At 42.7% G+C, this 14,359-nt stretch overlaps 1 protein-coding gene across 3 annotated transcripts in view; it reads right to left on the bottom strand.

Moving 5' to 3' along the window:
* The window catches only part of DLC1 (DLC1 Rho GTPase activating protein), a 235,745-nt gene that overhangs the window by 15,021 nt on the left and 206,365 nt on the right, over nt 1-14,359 (bottom strand). For all 3 annotated transcript variants that reach the window (XM_009940573.2, XM_075421924.1, XM_075421925.1), the window contains 3 exons: nt 12,227-12,298; nt 8,862-8,943; nt 1,707-1,770 (listed from right to left, as the gene is read on the bottom strand). In XM_009940573.2, the coding sequence (XP_009938875.2) occupies nt 1,707-1,770; nt 8,862-8,943; nt 12,227-12,298 (218 nt within the window). The remainder of the gene's footprint in view (nt 1-1,706; nt 1,771-8,861; nt 8,944-12,226; nt 12,299-14,359) is intronic.

Below are 14,359 nucleotides of genomic sequence, written 5' to 3'. Positions count from 1 at the left end.
ACTTTAGCTCCTGATCCTCTCCTAGTTTTTTGGGTTGTTTGGGTTTTTGTACAGCACATTTCATCAGCTCAGCAAAATAAGTGAAACACCATATTTATTTTTTGTAACCAAATACACACGGGACACAGAGCAAGCGTCATTTTCTTTGTTTCCCAACTGCTACCAACTACTTCTGTCCATGACTCAGATGAAAACCTAAGAGGGCTGGCTTGCTTATTTAAAGTTTTCAGGAAGAAAAAAGTCACCTGAAACTTCCAATGGATAATAATGATGGTTTGGTGGTGAATGTGGTTTGACTGGAAAAAAAGGAGCAGTAAAGTGATCTTAATTTGCAAAGAGCTCAATGCAAACACAAGAAAAGATACGTTTCGGTCAGCACAATTTTTCCCTAGTGCTAAAAAGCTTTAAAGGCTAAGTCTTGGTTTTAATGAAGTTGACAACAAAAGGGAACAGGATTCAAGTCCACCTGCCAGAACATGAGTGGTGAACGAAAATCAGGAAGGACTGAAACAACAGGTAACGTCCAGACTCCCGAAGATCTAGGGTTTGGACCCGAAGTTGGGTCTGGTCTGACCTCTAAGAGCAATACTGATCATTCCAGTGTTAACAGGCTTCAGGAACCAGGAGGAGCAATCTTCTGGCGGTCATAAACGGCAATCCAGCTGCCTACCCCTACTTTTAAAGAGTTCCTACGTATGCTGCCTCAGAGTGTTATCTTCTGGAGCTTGGATGCTGTTTCCAACATACCACAAGCAGATAGGGAAAGAGGGGATTAATTCCTGGTAAACAACCTCAGAGCATTTGTATGCATTCCTGTTAAGGGTAGGGCAGCATTGTATTGCCTTAGCTCAGTCATCTTTATCTGCAGTTGTCATATCCCAGGGGACGGTATCAACTCCCGATCCTTCCTAGGACACACACATCGTTTTAAGGCAGCTGTCGAGCGGTACCTCACCAGCAAACCCCAGCAACTCAAGCTTTCTGCCGGTACTACCTTACTGACATTGCAGTAGGTGCTCTCTTATTTCTCACCACGCTCCACTGGGATTCTGAAGATTCAGGAAACACTTTCAGTTCCTGCTGAGCTCCCTGGAAATGCGCAAACTTTCTAAAAGGGGTAGCGGATGTATTCTGTAAATATACCGCTTTAATTTTGAGCTAGGTAATTAAAAAACAAGGAAACAATGTGCCAAACCCTACAAAGGATTGGCTCTTTCCTTCGCAGGCCACGCACAGTCTAACTGAACCTGTCTACAGAATAATACAATTCCAACATGACGGCAAAGAACCAAAACTGTGAAGATGACGCTGAAGATGATGTTCTAACCTCCAGATCAGCTCATCGTGGCTGGTCAGCATCTCCTCTATCACGCCTACCCTTCACAGCCCTGCCCGAGTGCAGGCAACACGCTACAACATGGGACAACCGCACCGGTGGGCAGAGAAGCCCAGTGCCTTTCGGACTGGGAGCAGCATCCCGGGGAAGAGTTTGCTAGAAGAATAACCTTTACCCGTGGCCAAGCCCTGCAGTTTTCACTCCGTGAGAACACAAAATGAAACGTAAGCAGAGTTTTGACCGTGTGTCCTTGTCAGGTTCTACTCGGGTGTTATCCTAGACTGCAGCTAAGCAATCTGCTAGAAGGTTTTTTTTTTTTCCTGTCTTATTCATGCAAAACGCTGTAACAGAAGATGTTAAAGGAACTTACCCTTTTCCTGTGGGGACTAATCTCTAGCTTCATCACTGCACATTTGTTTAAGGTATTTAAGCGCCTGCAAAGCAAGAGAAACCATATTAAGAGAAGGCTCCAGTGTTTTGACACAGGCTATTCCAGTTCAAAAGCTTTTGTGAAGGCTGTCCCCAAACTGCTTTGCATACAAATAGCCACAAGCAGAGTTTCAATTAGAGCCCTAATTATACTTAACCATTAACCCATCACATTTGGCTGTATTCTAACTTCAGAGGGAGGGATGGACACCTATTTGTCCCAATTACCTGAATCAAAGTAAAGAGAAGCGAACGGAAACTTAGACTAAGTTGAGAAGTGCATTAAATCCAATGAATTGTAATAATTACATTTGTTTAAATAGCAGACATCCGAACCCTGAAACAATCAATCTTGACAGACTGAAAGTAACGGAAGAGGCTTCTCATTTGACACAGTGCACATGTGCCTGTGTGAAAAAAGCAGGCTGCTTTCAAATTGTACTTTATAAGCTAAAACCTCCCAGAGGAAAACTTATTTTTCCACTTATTAGGTGTCTATTTTGTTTGTCACCAATGATTATTTTCAATACAACTCCCCACTTTAGAAAAAAACATCACAAAATACAGACTTGATTTTTCCTTCCTAAACTGAAAGTTTCTTTTACACATAAAAATGTTGTTCTGAAGGACTAAAATTTAAACAAAAACAGATTGCTGCAGCAACAATAGTTAACCAGCCTCCTTGCGAAATGTGATAGCAGCCTGTAGGCATATCTTGAAGTACTGTATGCATGTATATATGCATCTCTCTGTTCCCTGATCAGCTAATGATCTGCTAGGTACCCTAAAACAACAAAAAAATGACCTCTCTTCTCCCGTCCCCCAGAATCTCAGCACTCAGGGCTGAGCACAGACCTCTTAAAGCAGAGCAGAACTTGGCACTGTTGAACACGCACAGTGAAGTGCAGGCTGCTGCGGTCTCCTGCCCTTCTCCCAGCCCTCACCTCCCCAGAAGCTGCCGCAGGGACATGGCTCAGCTGAAATCTGCACTGGTGAAGCACGGTTAGAAAAATGCTGGTGCTACGGCAAGGCGAAGGGCAGGAACAGGCTGGGCGCGATGCCAAAGGCAGGAAAGCTGAAGCGGCAGCGTCACGGAAGCGATGGTTCTGTCCCTTGAGTTAACGCTTCCACTCATGAGGCTGCGCTGCGAGACTGACCGAGCTGAAAACCAACCTTTCAAGACTTTGTTGGGTTGAATTTCTCCCAGGTCAGCTCCCCGAGCTGCGTGACGGGTAGCATGTGCAGAGGGGAGGCAGAGGAGCAGAGCCGCCCCTTCCCTTCAGCTGGACCGCAGCCCGAATTCAACGGGAGCAAAACTGAGCTTTAAAAAGCCTAATTCTTTCTGAAGGAAGTTGTATAATTTTCACATAATTCATTTGAGCAAAGCATAAAGAGCATGTATCAGCAGCTTTGAAAAACTACAAAAAAAACCAGAAATGCTGACTTGTCCTGTTGCTTCAGATGAGTCTCTTCAGATTCATGAAACTGGTAACTTGAATCTTGAAAATGTGAGCATGGGAAGAATTACTAGTTTGCTCTCTTTCCCCCTCGCCTTTTATGCACAGGATTGGTTGCAGATGGTATTTACACAGGGCTTGATCCTGAGGCCATCAAAGAAAATGGAAAAGCTCCTACTGGTGCTTTTGCTGCAGTCGTGAAGTGGAAAAAAAAAAAAAAAAGCAGTTTGATCTATAATTAGACCCAGCCACAACACAGCAGAAAAGAAGAGAAACAGGAAGAATTGCCATGGGTCAAATAGTAGGGCAGTGGCAGGTTACAAAAGTTATCCAGATCTCTCTACTTTCATCTTTGCTCCGAGTTTCAAAGGCAGGAGGCTCAGTCCTGCCGGCTGCAGCTGGTGGGTACGCACACGAGCCCAGCGAATTTCAGAGGAACTGCATTCACGGCGTGGGTGAAGGGTGACTGTCCCATCTACGTGCTACACAATAAAACTGGTATTTTGGTTTTCAAGAGGCCACACAGCAGCAGAAAGCTGCCTCCCTCTCTCTGCTGTAAAAACATTCTCCACTCAAACTCCCGGACCTCAAGACCAGGGGGTATTAAACTGGTTTCAGTTCTATATTGTGTAATAATTTACAAATTTCACAGTGTTGCAACCTTTGACTTATGCAGAGAGAAATTATCACCAAATCCCTGTATCAGGCTTTATCTAGCTCCAGCCTGTCTGACTGCTAATAAAGACGATCTCTGATTTCACAAAGATTACATCCCCAGACTTTTTTCCTACTCACATTAAAACCCTGAAATAGATGGTAAAGGGTAGAGCAAAGGGTTTTTAAGGAAAAAAAAAATCTCTCAGCCCACACCTCACAAAAATGAATATGAAGGCAAGATAAAGTAACCCCCAATGAGCGAGGTTAAATACAATAGCAGCGAGTCAAATAAAGGCTCTGTTACACATTCGACGTGACTTCATCACAAAACCAGTTTCCCTTCTAAAACCTAAGTGCTCTGCAGCGATTGCCTCAGGTCTGCAACTTTCATTATATACATCACACATCCTGCTTTAACTTCTGCTCGAGCTCAGCAGTGCCCAGTTCCTTGAGCTACAGGACACCGAAAACACAGCGCAATATGCAAAACTGCCTCCCAAACACATAAATGAGTCTGCAGAGCTAAGCTGAGAAAGTTTAGGCTTTGCCAGGATGAGAGTTACCTATACAACTGTCATTAACCTTCACATGTGCTTTGCAATACTTTTTAAGCTTGTAAGCACACACTCGTTCCTTACAGATCTTCTCATCAAAATGATGTTTGTTAACGAACCGCAATTCTCTCTTCTGGCTCCGGACCTGCTCCTTTGCTAATTCCATTCCCAGGTATAAATTCAATTTATCATTTCCCTACTGACAGGCAGCAGGTCTGCCTCATTCTTTAGCTGCCTTATTATTCTCACTCTGCCCAAACCTGCCTCAGCGACACCTTCACAAGGACGAGATGGGAGACGGAAGGACAGACAGCAGTTACAGCTGCTTTCACTGTCTGGCTATCTCGGTCTCAATTTCTACAATGCCTCCTACCCCAGCCACTTTCTGGATGACAAGATAATATTCTTTCCCATCATTTAGATAAATGCCTTTGAGTCAGCCCTCTCTCTACACATCTTGACATCCAGATGGTATCTTACTCCAAGACGTCCCTTCACCTTCCACGTGCTCCTACCCAGGCTCTCACCCTTCTTCACCCCATCTCTGCCAAACCCTTCTTCCCGAGGGTGACCAACGCGACAGGACCTGCCTCTCGGTCCCAGCCACTGCGTCGAGCCTGGCCCGCATCAGGCTGGAAGCCTAAGGCTCCTCAGGAATGGCCAAAGTAGTTTAGCCTCAACTTCTTCTAAGAAAGGCAGCATGAACAAGACATCCACTATCAGAAACTGCAGCGTCAACAGCTAACTTCAGCTAATTTATAGATTAAAATACAGATTTACAACGTGAAGTCTTTGTTAATCTAGATACCGGTCAGTTCTACATTCGCTATAACCTCAGGTAATTCATTCTGCTCTCCTTAACAGGAGAAAATTCTCACCCCATGCACCCAAGAAAAGTGGTAGCAATGCAGAATATCAGATTTATGCACTTTAAATGACAATCTTCAATCTGAGTAACTGTATGATTTGGCCTTGAAGTTTACAGTATTTTCTTGATGGGTTTAAATTCCTAATTCCTTCTTATAGGGCAAATTCCCACTCCATTATACCTGTAACTAATTGATGAGACAAGGGTTTTCTCATCTCAATGCAGTGGACAGCCTCTGCGCTGGCTCCTGGGGTTCACCTGCGCCTTGTAGCCTGCAAAGGAGGCCAGCTCTCTACAAACCGAATGACACGAGCTGCAAAGGGTGCTCACGCCCATCCATTACAATCAATTTCTTGGATGAGAAGTCCTGACGGTAAAAGAATTAAGAAACCTCTTGCATAGATACTGTGGCAGTTTTCTAGCTATGCATAAGGAGATTAAATAGGATTTCCATCATGGTTTGCTATGTATTTTGTACTTAGCAACAACCCTTAGGGTAGAGCATGTTTCAGTACTTAGTTTCATCAGCGCATTATGCAGCCAGTTATCCTCCGGAGATAAATTCCCAGTCATTAATCTACATAAAGTCTTATGAAACCAAGGCCAGCAGTACTTTGCGCAGTCACTGCACGAAGCAGCCTAGCAAATTAAAGTTGAGTCATCGCGCCTACATTTTTAACCCTACATTTCATGATAAGATCACTAAATGACATTTCTTCACCATCTGTCTTCTACTGTTACCAAGTGCCATATGCTATCTCTGTAATTAAAGTCTCAACCCACTTTTCACTTAAAATTTTTCAGGAAAAACCTTAATGGGGTGGCTATTGATACTTTTTCCATTTAGAAAGCAATTTGGCAAAACACTCACTAACAAGCTGCTTTTAAAGTTACATTAGTTTTTCTGCTTCCATTAACAAGATTATTAGATGATAATTTCTAATACTGTTCAGATGTAAACTATCCCTTAAAATGCTTCAAATTTTTAAAAAATCCTTGTCACTGTGATTTCTACAGTCCTTTTCAAAATTACTTCTTCACATGCAGTAATTAGAAGAAGGTAATTAGAACTGTTGACAGTGCACTGGTTGTTACATAGAAAAGCAGATTCTCAGTGTTACCATCCACTGCATACAGTGTTTATTCAGCTCTGTTGAAGAAATGCAAATAATTCCAAAACTATTCTGATTTTCAGTCAAGAAACAGTGATAGACTTACAGCTGTGAAACAGCTCTAAGTCTTTTCCTGAGAAAAAAACCCTTTACTGTTTACCCACTGACCATGGCATGAGTCAAAATAAACCCGGGCTTCAGGCAGAAATGCAGCATTCCAAAGGATATGCCTTCGCCATGTTTTTTAATGAGCTTTCCAAAATTAAACAAGGCGATGTGGAAAAAAAATCTGAAGGTGGAAATATTGTGATAGCGTAGTCTTTTTATCTAACTCAAATGGTAAAGGGCCGAATTCAGACATCCGAGAAGATGAACTGAATTACTTTGGTTTTATTTTGAGGTGGGGTCCGAATGGTTCTGGAGAAACTTTAGCTTTGGTTTTAAAGCTATCTTGTAAAAGATAACTCTGGATATATAAGCCATAGGCTTTAGAATGATATAGTTCAGCCTTTAAAATCTCTGTCTTAAGCTACAGTAAGACCGGTGGATTCCTATACATATTACATAGAAAAATATTTGAAGATGAAAGAGGTTATTTTACAATCAGCAGACTTAAGGAAACACCTCCTAGTTTCACCTAGTGTCTATATGTCCACATCAGTTTAGTATGCTTGGCTTTGTCAGGTTTAAAATATAAACTTACATTCTTAGGATACAGATCTTTTTACTGTCCTCCATGTTCAGAAACAGTGGTAACTGCTTTTATTGATCACACTAGCAGCAAATCTCATAGAGATACGGAGGGCATATTCTCACTTTCACCAGCAAGAAACAATCTGCTACCTTTTTTTCCCATATAAATAAATAATCACAGGGTGAAAAAGTATTCTCACAGGCAAGCACTAGGTCCAAAATACACTGACTTGAATCTATTTTGTTTTCCTGGCAAGGGAAGACCATGCTTCTGGGAACCAGCATTTATTCACATTGCTGTACTTTCTGTTCAATGACTTCACAAGTTCCAGAGCACCCAAATAAGCAGACCGATGCATCACATTTTAATATCCGTGGAGTAGGTGCCCTACGCTGCATCTTGAGTGTGAATTTAACATTAATGAGATTTTTCCCCTCCCAGTGACTGGACAACAAATCTGTTTTCTTAGTTTGAAAATCTTGTAAATATTTCTGAAGACCTTTAAATTCCAGTCCCTCTCTTTCCCTCCCAAGTATGGCAGCGATGGCATGAGAAGACTATAAACTTAAAGCCTTTCTTAAAAGGGTTTTGTAATTCATTAGGATTGCTGACATTTAGAGTTGCCGACATCGTGCATGTAGTATCCAAAAGCATTCATTTTGCAGACAGTCTGGAAGGCTGCCATAATGGGAGGACAGAGGCAGAAAACCACACTCATTTCTAGGTAATAGGAGATATGAAAAGTTCAGGTATTTTTTTGCCATTTAAGATTGCGGACTCGCACTAGGGGAGGTAACTGATGGATGGGCACGTGTCAGATGGGGCCACTGCAACTGCTCTTCTGATGAAATCGGTAATGCTGAGGCTGCACTTCTGTAAAAACGTGCTGCCACACACCAGCAAGTCTTGCTCCCGCTTTTTCTCTACCCACCCCTCCTCCTGCCCCTGCAGCTGGCTCTGGGGTCCTGCCCCATCCTTCGCACCTACTCTGAACCCCACCACGCCTTCCCATGGGCCGATTTAGTTTACTAACCCAGCAGAGAACTATCCAGACTCTTTGTGCAGGGTGAGTCAATCGCACCGGTTCGTGGAAGGAGCGCATGAACAACAAAGATCGGCGACGGGAGCACAAGGCTGAGGGCAGGGCAGCCTTTGCAGCGATGGTGAACTCTCAGATTCGCTCACGTTATCCCTCGCCCACATTCACCCTGGTGAACACGGCGCACGCAGGGCGATGCACTGAGGTCAGCATGAGGGTTTGTATACACAGCTTTTTGGTTTGTTTGTACACATAGCTGCTCACCAACGTAAGAAAGGCAAGCAATGCAGGGCAGCAGCATCGCTTTGCTAAAACGGCTCTCGAAAAACAATTCCTGTGTGGGAACTGGTGCTACAGCTGGATGCAGGTGGCTGTAGCCAGCGTAGTTCTGCTTCCAAGTACCTAACTAATTTGGGAATTAGTAACGAAAGCAAATTAAGAATAATGATAAAAAACACGCCTGTGAAATACCCATCACAAAGACTCCTGCCACCTTACCCCGTACTCTGTTTTAAATAAGATGCCCAAACATTACTGAGGCCAATGTATTATTCTAACAAAAACTGCATACTGATAGTGGATAATAAAAAGCTCTCAAGCAAACAGTTATATAATGGCACATAATTCAGTCAAGGTTATGCTGTTCCCAGGTTATACTTTCTATTACACAGGAAGGATTTTTTTTCAAAATGCTGCATGATTTTTTTTCACCTACCTGCATAAGGCCTCAATAGCATCTCTGTCCAGAAAGTCATGCTCTCTCTTGACTAGAGCGATGTCAATTGGAAAAAGGAGATCTGCAGGAATAGAGAGAGACGAGGAATCAAAACGACTCTTACTCCCAGCAGTGAGTTACTTCCAAACAACCAGCTGCCTCCAGCTGAGCTCACTAGCATGCCAGTGACTGGCACTTCTCAGGTAAACTCACGTTACCTACTCAAATGCCAGAGATGCTTCCTTTTCACGTACAGGCTTCTGACGGGCGGCTTTGATAACTGAAAAGTTCATATGCAAAATGGGGGGAAGAATGAGCAAAGCAGAGATGAAACAAGGAGACAAGGAAAGAGGCAAATGCGAGCTCCCTATCTGACATCAGAAGCGTAAACTGATCCAGACTAGCTTTATTTAAAATAAATACACAACCTCCATCAAAGTACTAATATCTCACATTAAAGAAAAAAGGCCAGTAAACCCCAAGACACTGGAAAAGAATGAAAAACAGAATCTCCTTGGCTGTTAATCAAGCTAAAAGTTTGACACTGTTACAACATTAATGAGATATGGACTGAAACGAAAGCAAGCCAAGCTGCGTGGCGCCCATACGGCCTCCTTTCTGTAGGAGATTATTTAGGTAAACAACTGGGAGAGTGAGGAGGAGGAAACAATGTCTGCAGAGAGCTGGAAATTTACTACAGCTCTGTAACAGCAACCACATATATGTTATTTACTGTCCTCCACAGATTCCTGACTGTCATCCAGGTCCTGATCCAGCATTCCTTCCACAGCCCAAACTCCCACCAAAGCCACTGGGTGTTCAGGGCACACAGCAATACAAGGATCGACTACAACTACACTGCTGCAGTTGCGTACAACTTTCTTCATCCGAGTGATTGACTAGAAGATACTATAATCTCCAGAGACTAGGAAAGAGTGAGCTGGAATGATTAATAGGATTGGTGTTCATTTGTGGAAAGGTAGTTAATGTTCTGGGTTTTTTACACCAACAGGTAATCTCTCAAATGAACTATTTGTCCTGACTTTGCCACAGGAATAAACAAATTAAGCAATATTCTGCAAAACACAAGAAATTACATCTTATCTACAGAAAACTGCAGTTTTAGCAAAGGAACTGACAAAGGCCCACTGATTAATCTCCATTTTAAATGTACACTGCGCGGGACCACTCCACATAGGTGCCTTCTCGGAACTCTTGTAAAATACCCAACTGATCCATAGGTCTCCTGTTCACTACTGTAAGTCCAAGGTACAGGCAAAGGCAGCGAGTACAGTCAAGTGGCATCTTTTACCAGTGCTGATGTAAGTTTTTCCACTGAAAAAGTTAGTACAGGTGACTTGGAAGGAGTTGATCTTCTGCATGAGTCCATTTTTTTTTTTATACTTAATTTACAGAATCACAGAATCACAGAATGGTCGGGGTTGGAAGGGACCTCTGTGGGTCATCCAGTCCAACCCCACTGCCCAAGCAGGGTCACCTACAGCAGGCTGCATAGGACCTTGTCCAAGCAGGGTCTTGAATATCTCCAGAGAAGGAGACTCCACAACCTCCCTGGACAGCCTGTTCCAGGGCTCCGTCACCCTCAGAGGGAAGAAGTTCTTCCTCATGTTGAGCTGGAACTTCCGCTGCTTCAGTTTGTGCCCGTTGCCCCTTGTCCTGTTGCTGGGCACCACTGAAAAGAGTCTGGCCCCATCCTCCTGACACCCACCCTTCAGATATTTATAAGCATTTATGAGGTCCCCTCTCAGCCTTCTCTTCTTCAGGCTGAACAAGCCCAGCTCCCTCAGCCTTTCCTCGCAGGAGAGATGCTCCAGTCCCCTCACCATCCTTGTGGCCCTTACGCTGTTGCTGTTTTTGTTGTTGCTGCTGCTGCCAGGGAGGCTTGCAAAGGACAATGCTGTATTGTTTTCATAGAAGGACAGCTGTCTTTTCAGTGGGTATGGCTGGACCTGCTCTCACCTCCTGCTCTCACCTCTGCAGTCCTTTTGATGTTGTCAGGGCACAGTCCTACTTTAGGAACTTTGTGTAAGTTTAGAGTCTCTAGGTAGGGCAGTGGTAACCACAGGTAGGACATGTTTTCTGAATGCAAGTAATTTCTTAGGGGATTTACAGCTCAGCATAACACAAAACCCACAAGCCCACATATTCAGCTGAGAGTCTTGTCCCCAGGTTTAACAAAGACTGGAAGCACAGTCCCAGCTTCTGCATCCCAAGAAAATCTTGGCATCTCCATTAGCACAAAAAAAGAAGAAAAAAAATAGGAAGAGAAATAATAAAAGGAAATTTAATTTCTGAACCAGCAAAGAAAAGTTTCGCCAAGTGCTGCTTTTGAAAGTGCTATTATCATCTCATATTGCCAATGCAGCTGCAAATCAAAGCTCAGCGAGATCATTTTTCAAGAAGGTCAGCTCAGCATCTGCTGCAATTTCCAACAGTTATTCACTGTAAATAATGGACTTTCTATGCTCATTCTTACAGGCAGCAGCTGGAGCTTGTTTTACAAAAAAAGAAGAGGCAGATAAGAGTGCTTAATAATTTCACTACAATGCAAGCAATTTTAAGTGGTGGTGGTGGGAAATTCTGAACAACAATATATACATATATAAATATATAATAATATATACATATATAAAAAGTATGTTGCACTTTAAAGCAAACTTCTCTGTGTTACTCTATATCAGAGTGTAAGAACTGTATGCCAAAACTGCAAGTTCCTGGTAGGTTAAGAGAGGCAACGAAGATAGTATTTTTAACAGAGCAAAACCTTTGTAAAAGCAGACATGGAAAGCCAGCCCATCCCACGGAAGGACTAGCAAGTGCAGGAGACAGTAGTCTCTTTGAGAAGCTGCTGCACACCTGCACAACAATGTCTTGTGTGTTCTTTTTTCCCTCCATAGCAAGCCTGTGTCTAACACCAACCCAAACTGTTCTGAAAAAACATAGAGGACTTGCGAATCACGAGGCGTACAGATGCATCTCTGGGTACGTAGAATTTCCCACCTCTGCTCTGTAAGGAGAGCTGGCTGGTGGAGCTTAGGTGCTTTAACTACAGGGAATGTACCAGGTGCTAACGTAGCAACTGTGCTATGAGGATACTTGAAAGATTCAGGCTAAAACAGAAACCTGGAAGAAATGTAAAACTCCAAGAGCGCTTCAGAGTCCCGTTGGGTTCGGTGTATCTATGCGTGTGGTGGGTAGCAGAGAGCAGCCCAGTCCCTAAAAGTCACCTTATGTACTGGGCACTTCAGTTCTGCCCTTGAACTTCATTTGTTGGTGAATGTTACATCTTACTGTCCAACAACTGCCAGGGGATAGATAACCGGCTTGCAAGCTGGGGCACCTACCTTCATACAGCTGCGCGTACTGGGGGAACCCGGCAGCCCGCAGCCAGTCACAAGCTTCCTTGGCCTCGATTTCTGGAAGAGGACAGCAAGAAGACACCCTCTGATTAGCGATCTGCAAATTAAAACTTCCTCTCCACCACTTCTACTATTCCCGTAACGAAATAAGCGTGAAGGTATTCAGCAGCTTTGAGCTGAGACACAGGTTTGCTTCTCCCAGTTTGGCTTTCTTCTCATGATCAAACGTAGGTTCTGGAAAGCCATTAGCCATCACCCATGATTTATCAACAGCTCATCATTTTCATAGTTAGAGAAACAGGCACAGATGAAAACTGCAGGAGTTACAGATTATTCCGTACGGGTTTTATTAACACTGGAGAAACCGGCACCATGATCAACACCAGCAGCATTCGTTCAACGAATCTTATGATCCTCTTGGCACAACTATTTTTGTCTCTACAGAAATTCCTAGTAGAGCTCGTAATACTGTGCACTTTAAGATCTTGTAGGTAGTACGGACAGGCCCAAGCCCAAGAACAACCGAGGCACTGTACTGCAGCTCACTCAAGCGCGTATTTACTACAACAAGAACCTAGTTTCACTGGAGGTCTTCAAGGCATTTATGAGTTACTTGGCATTATTACAGGAAATTCAGCTAACTTTCCCTCACGCTGCCCAAAACAGCTTGCCGCAAAATGAAATTATTCACATACATATACATGACACTGAAAGAAAGGAAACATTCTGAACATGGGTTATATTAGTCTGTGAATAAATTATACATTAATTCATTTGCTACCTAATACAAGCAGAAATAAAGAATGTGTTATCTTATTAGCTCAAACAAGGAAAATATGAAAGGTATTTAGGGTATTCTCCGAATGTTTGGGAAACGGATTGGGTGAATTTTGTTCTTCTAAAGCTTCAAGTGCTACCGGGAATTTAGCTCCCTGCTTCGAATTGATCAAACAGACAGGGAGCCATCAGAAACTCTTAAAGCTCATCTGGCTTTGGTTCTATTCACTGTTCTTGATGGACCAGAAAAGAAAAGCTTCATTATGTACAACTCAGTAGACAATTTTGCCACCTACTTGGAGTGGACACTATAGCTACCTGCTGCAGAAACCACGCACCAAGGGCTTTGCTCAGAACGTAAGTTACTGCATAAAGGGCAGTCAAACACAACATAAGTAAAATATCTCAAGATTTTGGCATGTTATGAAATATTCCCAGCGAGATACAGGTACACAATTAAACTCGGATGAAATGGCAGGGACCTTTTAGCGTCTCCCAAAATGATGGCAATGCCCCTCTAATTTTCCCAATTGCTACAACAGGGTTAAAACATTTGTCCTTTGCTAGACCGCTTTGCTAAGCTACATACCCAAACCAAGGGGTTAAGGTGAGCCAAAGCACAACATTGCAGATAAATAAACAGCTAAAAATCCACTCTCGCTGAAGTCAGGACAAACAGGCATTTGTGCAACTTGTGTTTGCTTCACCTTTGGGTTATGGGACCACACGAGAACAAGCACGTAGAGACGTATTGACTTAGCTACTCATTAAGAAAAAGTATTCTTCAATTCCGTTTGCAAGCGATTGTAAAATTTTCCTTAAAGTAGCATTTTAATTTCAGTATCCTAAGGAAATGCATGGGATAGTTAGCAAAGAAGGAAACAAAAAATCTAAAATATATTTAAAACTTGTACTGCTAAAGCAGGAACAAACAACAGGATATTACCACCTTGGAAGCAATGAAAATACTAAAGTAAAAAAAATCTGTAATTAATTTTTAAGAGTATTTAAAAAAAAACGCACTATCTTAGAGCTCACATCCTGCAGAAGTGTCAGAAGAATTATACTTGATTTAAAACTGAAAAAAAAAATGATCCCTGATAACCAGTATTTACCTAAAAATGCAGGTAGATGCTTGTAGTGCAGTTGAAAAAAGCGTCAGATTCCTTACTACTACTGTGGCTCTTAAATGTGTTTAAATATTTGTTCACAGGTCCTTTACTGAGTGCCCCAGGTGTATGACCTGTAAAGTATTTCTAGATCTAGAAAATTATGAATATGCATCTATCAGACTTTTTTTTAAGGTTCTCTATAGAAGCTTTGTGTCTCTTTTCTGGAAAA

Source organism: Opisthocomus hoazin, chromosome 5 (genome assembly GCF_030867145.1).
Source record: "Opisthocomus hoazin isolate bOpiHoa1 chromosome 5, bOpiHoa1.hap1, whole genome shotgun sequence".
In the NCBI taxonomy this organism is placed as follows: domain Eukaryota; kingdom Metazoa; phylum Chordata; class Aves; order Opisthocomiformes; family Opisthocomidae; genus Opisthocomus; species Opisthocomus hoazin.
This window is presented reverse-complemented; position numbering and strand designations above follow the sequence as displayed.